This window comes from Haliaeetus leucocephalus, unplaced genomic scaffold (genome assembly GCF_000737465.1).
Source record: "Haliaeetus leucocephalus isolate CR32 unplaced genomic scaffold, Haliaeetus_leucocephalus-4.0 Scaffold1, whole genome shotgun sequence".
In the NCBI taxonomy this organism is placed as follows: domain Eukaryota; kingdom Metazoa; phylum Chordata; class Aves; order Accipitriformes; family Accipitridae; genus Haliaeetus; species Haliaeetus leucocephalus.
In genome coordinates, this window is record NW_010972437.1 from 441,321 (window position 1) to 450,463 (window position 9,143).

A 9,143-nucleotide genomic window follows, 5' to 3' on the forward strand; every position below is an offset into this window, starting at 1 on the left:
TCCCCGCGCCGGGCTCGGGTGGGAACCGCGAAGTGCCGGGGCCCTTTCTTTATCCGTACGCGATTTTATTTTTATTTTCATTGCACGTTTCGAGTTTCTTATTAGTTGTGGCGTGACATGCATCTGTATTTGAATGTGAAACTCGCTTAATAGGTTGTATTTTGGCACATCTCAGAGCTAGACAAGACTATTTAATTTGCTAAGTCTCGCTTCTGCAGCTACGTGTAATTTTCTTCTCCTGCTAAAAGTCCTTTGGAAACGCTGCAAAAATGTAATGAATATGCAAAGCAGCCAGCTCTCAAATCCAAATCCGGTTTGTCTTCAGAGACTTTTCAGAACGCCCAAAGTGATCAAGATATATTATGAAATAATCACTTTTCCCTAAAATACAGGAATGGGGTATTTCGCACTTTCTCCTTGTGTGTGTTCCTAATTTAATTGGTGACAGCTCAAATATAATTCACCTGAAATGAAAATCTCTAAAAATCACTTAGGGTTGCTCAATTGCTCTTACTCCTAGTGCAGCCTTAAAAAGCAGGAAAACTGCTAGTGAAGTCCTTGCCCCTGCTTGCATCCCACAACTCCCGAGTTTTCCTTCTCCTAATACTTCACCCACGTCCACCACCTGCTTACTGCAGCCGCCTGTCTTCCTGCCACCTCCGGGAAATGTGCAGCTTTGAACTCGGACCAGGCAGAACGGGCAGAAACGGGTGGTTTCCCGTGGTTAAAGATGTTGAGCTGGGCTGCTGCCACTGCCGGTTGTCTTGATAGAGGGAGCCGGTTGCAGAAATAGGTTGTGATTCCTACACTGGTTGTTTACAAATATTTAGTAGTGCCGTGTGGTGTCTCTCTGGGGGTTTTGTTTTCCTTTTTCCTAGGAGTTATGTTTGTGGTCAGAGTTAAGGTGACATCCAGCGTTTGGAGAGGAGGGCATGGCATGTGGGGTGATAGGCTGTGGATGTGAATGAGGTAACGTGGAAAATCAGAATGCATGGTTGTGGGTTGCAAAGGCTGAGTGAAAATCTAACTTGTGATTTCCTGGTTCTTCCGTGGCTGTAACAGTATGCAGCCTTGCATGTATTTTAAACAGCTTTGTCTGTTATGGGGAATTTCGTAGCTTCTTTGTTTGTGAAAAATGTAAAAGCCAGCTGCTCTTCCCTATGTGTTCCCACACTCCTTACGGGTATGGACAACGAGCAAAGAAGGGGGAGAAGTAGCAGCTCAGCTGCCATCGCTGCGTTCATTTATTCCTGCAGACCCTCCCGTGCCGGCTTCGCGTTCCCGCCTTTTGCCGTAAAAGGGTTTGCAGTTGGCCATACCTTAGAAGGTCTACCTGCTCGCTCCTAAGGCAGCAGATCGTTCTGGATAGCTTCTTAGTGTTTGCCAGAGGACATGAGCAGGCTGTTACTCTTGAACCAGGTTTGTCTGGGATCCCAGATTAGAAAGCCGAAGACTTAGAGGGCAGGCTGCGGAAGAGGGGGAACACATGCGGTGCCCCAGGGTCTTAGGCGAGGTGCTCTTCCCAGTGAGGAGCATACACAAGTCTCCTGGCTGTGAGCTCGCCCTGTGTCTTCTCGTTGCATAACCTCTTCTCGTGCTCACCCTTTGCCCCCAAAGCACGGCCCCTGCTGCGCTAAGAAGTGAGAACAACGGTGGTGGAAAGCAGTACTTTAGGTGTCTTAGATGCAGCTTAAAGGTCACCCGAAAGACATGTGGTGCTGAGACTTGAGTGGGAGTGCTAAGGGTTTGCCGTAGCCGCATAGGTAAGCAGAGCCAGGCAGCAATGGCAAATGCCGTGTGTCCCTTGGGTTAACGGTCTCTTACGATTCAGGCAGTGCTGCGCTGCTTTCTCAGCAAACCTTGTTTGTTGCTTGTCCTCTTCCTAAGCCTCATCTTACTCCTCCAGGTCGACTAGCTTACCTGCTTTGCTGGCTTTATAGGCTGCGAGCTGAGCCGAACCAGTGGAGTGGTAATGTCTGGAAAAGCAGCGTAGCTGGTGGCATGGTGAGGCTGTCTCGGAAAGGGGAGGGAGCCTTCCCCTTCTAAAAGTTTAGAAATACCTGGGATGTCGTTGAGGTGAGTGCAGAAGGAACTCTGTTTAATGAGAGGAGAAAAGAGGTCAAAAGGAGGAGTGTTTGAAAATGCCTTCTCTGCAGAAATCAGTAGCAGTCGTAAATGGAAAATTTGCGTGGCCCTTTCAGGAGTTGCTGTACTAAATTTGGAAAACAGAATTGGTCTTTAAAGTACAAAACAAAGGGATTTCAGTTTTGCTTTAAATGCAAATCTCAATGCAGTCTGAACTGTGGACTCGCTACTGACGCCTCCATAGTACATATTAATCCAGTTTTATCTGTCATGAGGAGATTTGTTGATAGAAGCCTCTAGGTAAAGGCTGCTCGTGGACTGTTGCTGCTCTTCCAGCCTGTGGGCTGGAAAAATGAGCTTCATGCCTTGCCTGGAGCTCTTGGGCCGTGTGTAATTTCACTGCCACTGTCCTCCTAGGATTCAATTTAGCTCTCTGCACAAAGTCCATTTATGTAGATTTTGTGCTAAGATGAATGACTTTCGGAGCAAATGGGTATTCTTTTAACAGTTGCATAAGTTAATTTGTGGTATTGATGGTAGAAAGTCAACATCATTTGAAATGGGAGGGTAGGAACAGTTTATTGAAATGCCAATTACTAAACTGTAATCTGTTAGTTTTGTTTGTCTTGTCAAAGTTTGTATGGAATGGGAGGAGTTTTCTAAGAAATTCTGTGAAGTAATGACAATTTTTAAAATACTGAATTATGTACCATTTGAAGGATTACCTTAAGTGATTTTCCTCATTTTCCTTGTTGCCTCTCACATCTTTGAGTGTAGACAGTACTTAATTTTCTGAAATTAACTGTTATTTTTGAAAGCTAAACTGTATTTCTAAAATATGTAGCTCTTAAATGTTTCTAGTTTCACCCTGAGTTCCCAAGTGTGTGCAGTTCATTAGCTCTTGAGCTCACCAGCAGCTCCTTGCGATGGCTGCTCAGATCTAAATGGCTATTGCTGTCCATTCTGTTTTACAAATACCGGAGTACAAAGAATTACATGTGCAGCTGGTGGTTTTGGGGTTTTTGTATTTTTTTCTTTTTTTTTTTTCCCAGGGCTCCATATCTCTTCTTGAAGAGATTGTTTGTAGGTATCCCATTGCTGCCACATACGTTTTTGTGAAGTTTCTGTTGGCCTCCTAATTTTATTTCTCTCTAGTAGAGTTTAATCAAAGTTTCGCAGCAAAAGCCTAATATTTCAGATGCCTCCTGAATAGAAGTTGAGTTCCGTTTGTTACATCTGTACGTTTGAGTTGCTGAAGAAGCCCATATTGTAAAGGAAAAAAAAATATGCAAAAGTGCATATTGTAAAAATAAGTTCTGCCTTAGTTTTACTTCTGATTACCAGCCTTCCAATGTCCCTAAGCATACATATATTCTTGCATCGGAGTTTTGGGGGGAGGGGGTTTGCATGTTATTAAAATAGTTTCCCCCCAGTGTGTGCAAATCATTCTGTAACTGCTGATTTTGGGGTTACTACTATGTGTTTTTTAAAGTGCAACATGACAGTAGAGCCAGAGTAATGCTAGCAGACCAGCTCTGTGTTTTAGTTCTGTTACTTTCCCAACCAACTATAAATTACATGCTTTAGACCTTATTGATTGGTGGTTTAGCTCAGTACAGTAATACTGGAAATTACCCGCCTGTAGTTGTGAAAGCCATCGTAGAGTGAAGTGGTGTGTGTGTGAGAGATCTTAGAATTCTCTGAAGAGTTTATTATTTGCGGGATAACTGTGGATAACGGGTTTTATGAAGTTGAAACTTGTGCAAATGTTTTTTCTGCAGCCGTAAGTGTAGAACACTGCTGCAGTTTGTCTGTTGGGAGCCCTTGGAGCGCAATTGCTGCATTGCTGAATGGTATTTCATGTCAGAATTATCAACGCCATGCAGGTCTGTTAGCAAATAGAATGGGCAAGTGAATTCAAAATAACATTTTTAAACTGTATGTGTTGGAATCTCTCAGTATTTTTGCTTTGTCTGTGGATGTTCCTGCCATAATTAAGCTCAGTAGAAACATTAGGTCCTTTTTATGCGAAATGGGGAAAACTGTAGAAATACTTGGTTCTGAAACACCCTTTTACTGACACAGTTCATTAATCCTCTGGGGTTCTGTGAAGCACTTTTCTTCTTTGCTCTCCTTTTACAGTCCTCCACACTGCTATGGGGGGAAATGATTTGAGAATTCAGAAGAATTGAAACTGATGAGCTTTTTTTCTTCAGGGGATCAAGTATTCAGTAATTCTTTGGAGTGTTTTGTGATCATTTTGATCTGAAGATATAAAAGAGAGTCAAGTAGAAGCAGTGAGCAATATTGAATGACATTCTTTGGAACAAACATGAAGTGGCAATGCTGAAAACAAGCTGGCTTTGTGTTTGAATCATCTTTTTTGTAGGTGCATCACAACTATCTGCTGATTTGTTTTTTCACAAATGTTTCTATTAAGTTAACTAGTAAAAAAATAGAGCTTTCACCCCTTTTCTCACTTCGTACGTGTTCTTATAATGAGAGAAAGAAATTCTGTCCCCTGAGTTGACAGCCTTACGGAAGGATGGGTGGTGGATGGGTGCATCTGGACGTTGGCATTCTGGTGCTCATCTTCTCTCTGTTTTTACTGTTTGCAGGTTCTGTCATCCGTGATGGCGTCAGCTCTACCCAGAACCCTTGGGGAATTGCAGCTGTATCGAATACTACAAAAAGCAAATCTCTTATTCTACTTTGATGCCTTCATTCAGCAGGGTGGTGATGACGTCCAGCAGCTCTGTGAAGCAGGTGAAGAGGAGTTTTTGGAGATAATGGCTCTCGTAGGCATGGCTAGCAAGCCGCTTCATGTCCGAAGGCTGCAGAAGGCTTTGAGGGACTGGGTCACAAACCCTGGTCTTTTTAACCAGCCTCTCACCTCCTTACCGGTCAGCAGCATTCCAATATATAAGCTGCCGGAAGGGTCTCCTGCGTGGCTGGGGATATCCTGCAGCAGTTATGAAAGGAACAGCAGCACCAGAGAGCCTCACCTGAAGATTCCCAAATGTGCTGCCACGACATGCGTGCAGAGTGTGGGCGCAAGCAAATCCGATGTGGTGGGGAACTTATCGCTGCAGAGCGGCAGTGAACCGAGACTCTGGCAAGGACACCACACCACAGAGAGCGAACATAGTCTTTCCCCGGCTGACCTTGGCTCTCCAGCTTCACCAAAGGAAAACAGTGAGACCTTGGATGCCGCTGCTGCTCTGTCAGTTGCTGAATGCGTAGAACGTATGGTTCCCTCCCTGCCCAAAAGTGACTCCAATGAAGTCAAGGAGTTACTGAAAACAAATAAGAAACTGGCAAAGATGATTGGTCACATCTTTGAGATGAGTGATGAGGACCCTCACAAAGAGGAGGAGATCAGGAAGTACAGTGCAATATATGGCAGATTTGACTCAAAAAGAAAGGATGGCAAGCATCTCACCCTCCACGAGGTAAAATACCATGAGCGACAGTGGGCTTCCTCCCCTATTCCTACACCTTTTACAAGATGCTGTTCACAGGGTACACTTTGTAAGGGCACTTCTTGCCGGGTGATGAGAGTTGTGTGTCTTAGAGGAGCCGTAGGCAGTCCTGCCCTGGGATAGAAATCTTGGGTGCAGTAGAAGTACCCTTTCTTGGGTGTGTGTGTGCACTGGTGACCTCACCTTGGTGTCATCAGACTGCTCCGTTACTGGTGCGGCCTGTCAGACAGAGGTTTTAAACAGTTTGGGACTGGAATAGCAAATCAGCATTGCACTGAGCATGGCCCTTGGGATTCTAAGCATTTGGCACATTTTTAAAGCAGTCCTGTCTTGATATTCCCTTGCAGCTTTGAGAGTAGACTGGTTGTTTGGGAGATGAGTAACTAAAATCGCTTGTGTCTGGTAACAGGATCACCTGGCTTGGTTACTACCCTCTGCTGTCTTCCCTCACCTCGAGACCCTGCTCTGTAGCTTGTGCCCTCGAGGTAAAAAGGATTCTGCTGATGAGGTCCCTAAGCCTGATGGGGTGGGATTTTTTTGTGTTTGAATTGGAATGAAGCTTAATTATACAACCTGTGTGGTTTTTTGGGCACAGTGGTCTTACACCAGTCAAGTGAATTGCAGATTGTGTGAGGAGGAAGGGAAAGGACCATCTTCAGTATTGATCAGTGGCTGTAATTTGAAGGTTTGTCCTGTAATACCTGCATAGCATCTGTTCCCTCTTGTCCTTAAAAGTCCACGCGGGCCTCCTTTGCTTCTCTTCTGGCATTCTTGAGGCTCACACTGCATACATTGTAATGCAATAGGTGTGTCTGTGTGGAGAATAGTTCCCTAGTGCCAAAGTACAGTACAGGAGGAGAACAAACATTAATTCAAAGCAGTGCCAAAATGCTGTTGATATGAATGCTGCATCAGCATTTTCACAGTTAACAGTGATTGCAAAATTTCAGTTGGATTTAAAATTTGGCATGTAAGGCTTAGCTCCCAAAGGGAAAGGCAATGTTTATGTTACAGGAGTGCCAAAAAAACTGTACTGGCTTTAGCCTTTTTTTGCTTCAAGAAGAAGTTTTGTAGGTGTGTGATCCATAGCGTAAGACTAGGTTCTCTTTATGCTTCTGAGTGGAAGGGCAAAAGGAAACAAGGCATATTTCTTTACATTTTTGTTTATGTATTTACATTTATAAGGCAACTGCACATCACCAGCAGTGACTTCACAAGGGCTTTTACTACAGACTGGGGAGACACTTCCAAGGGAACTTGTCAGTAGTCAGCCGCATTTCTACCACACAGTTTTAGCTGTGCAGCTTTCACTTACGTGCTTTGTGGCTTTATGTTGAACACTTCTAATTTATGAATTCATCCAGTGTGCAAGAACAGATCTCGTCCTACTCCCCTGACCTTGCGGGACTCTCTCCCGTAACAGAACAAGTTGCGTATGAGATGGAGGCATGATTTGAAAGGATTAATTGTGTAGATGCCCTGTGTACGTTGCTGCAGAGTCAGAATTTGGAGAATGGGGGTCCTCCCCAGCTGAGGATGGAGGCAGTCAAGGTGTACAATGTGTACAGCTGTGCGCTTTTGCAGTTTCTCTCTGGGATAGCAGCTGCAGAAAATGCTCTGAAATGTGGGCAGACATCTTGTAGGATAATTTCCAAGCATCCAGCAGCGTAATGGGAGGTGGGTGCCAGGGGCAGCTTCTGTGTCAGGCGTGTGGTAGGCTCAGGAGTGGCTCTATGAAGCTGGAGGAGTGAATAGTGGCGTGGCAGTTTGAAGGAGCAGGGTAGCAAAGAACTGGAAGAAAGGACGACTGCTCTGCCTTGTTAATTTTTTTTTAGTACTGCAGTACAGATCTTACTACACCATTGTAAAACCATATTTAAAAATGGAATGAGAGCATGGTTTGGCTTTAGGAAATATTTCTATCGCTATTATGATTAAGGGCACGAGATCAAAGGAGTATGTTGTTGACTTATGCCTCACTTACGCATGTGGGGCCTCGCTGAACTTGATGGGAACAGCACACATGCAGGCAAGAAGAATTTGCTCATAATTGGTTTACTGTTTGCTTAGAGGCCAGATTTCACGAAGTTTTGTCTTGAACAGTTTTCTCTCCATTTCCATTTTAAAGCAGCAAATACACAAATAGTAGCAATGAGACCATTTTTTGTTTAAAATCTGCTAAACCAGAGTTTGCCTTTTGGAAAGTCAACTTAAGTGGATTTTTGTTTTTGATGGCTTAAACAACTTGCTGCTCAGAAGGAAGGACCATAAACAACCAGGGAGGTAAGTTTCTGCTTGTTCAGAGGCTGTGTTTCTGCACATGTTAATACATTCCAAGGCTGTCATTCTGCCTCGCCGTTCAAGGTTTCTCCTTGCAGCTGGCAATGAACAGCTGAATAAACTTCACTATGAATTTAAAAAGCTTAAGTAGTGGTTAGCTTCTTAATGTAAAGATCAGGGTATCTCTGGCTTCTCAAGCAGAGTGGAGTTGCATGCAAATTAAAATCAAACTTGATGGAATTATTAGTGGTGAATTAGTGAGAATATTCTCTGTTTCAGTATGAATACTGGAGTGTCTCAGAGGGCTTGAGCAGCCATTAGAGGCCAGTGAGAGCTGTAAACACTGAGCTGGTTTGGAAACGTGTGCTGTTGGTAGGGTTATCTGCGTAAGGCAGTGATGTAGCATAGAATCTGATGCAGAATCTTTCAGAGACATTCCAAAACTAATAAACATACTGTCCTTAATCCATCCCATTGTCTCGGTATTGCACAGCTTTTCAAGCACGGAGAACACTTTATGTTTAAAGTTGGACTGGAGGAGGGATGAGTATGAGGCATGCCCTTGAACTTGGTGACTCCCGCGTGTTTGAGTCAGATTTGTAATCTGCGTGTTAATATTTCAGGGCTTGTCTAGGTACCTATAAAACCGAAAAAAATGCTGTTTAATAGTGTGAGAAACAGGAATAAGAAATACAAGTAATACATTTTGTCTAGCTCGGTCTCTTCCTTTTCTTTTGCTGACTCACCAAAACAGTAGGGCTCAGTATTTAATTATGTGTATTTTAGTGGGGGAATCTATGAACCCCATCAGATGGGAATACACCCATCTCTTTCCATAGAGCCTGTATGGTTATGTGCTGCTCCATATCATTAAGGCTTCCAGCAAACAGAATCTTTATTTTTAGGCATGCAACACTTTCTAGCTGCAGTATTATGCCTCCTGAAAAGGCAGGAAGCCATGATGCACTTCAATTCAGTAAGTCTGGATGTGACCTGAAAGAAGAAACCGGGAAAAACAAACAAACAAACAAACATTTGGCTTTTCTCATATATTAGGATAAACAGCATTTGCCTACAACTACCCAAAGCATTTGCAGTCATTTCAGCTCTTTGCAACCTTCCAGCACTTTATTGAGGGATAAAAAACATCTCAAATTATTTTGTAAGCATTAGCCATATTATTCATCCTCGGCAAAGTAATAGCTATCACTGTTACTGAAATTAATGCCTGCTTTGGATGGTAATTCTTTTCATCAGTGTTGTATTAACCTTTTATTTTTGTATCTCCCCCCCCCC

The 9,143-nt window shown here is 43.5% G+C and overlaps 1 protein-coding gene across 1 annotated transcript in view; it reads left to right on the forward strand.

The window, feature by feature from the left end:
- The first annotated feature begins 4,709 nt into the window (after window positions 1-4,709).
- Window positions 4,710-9,143, forward strand: part of NAB1 (NGFI-A binding protein 1 (EGR1 binding protein 1)) — a 19,457-nt gene continuing 15,023 nt past the window's right edge. The window contains exon 1 of the mRNA XM_010563911.1: window positions 4,710-5,537. Coding sequence (XP_010562213.1) covers window positions 4,719-5,537 — 819 coding nt within the window. The 5' untranslated portion in view covers window positions 4,710-4,718. The remainder of the gene's footprint in view (window positions 5,538-9,143) is intronic.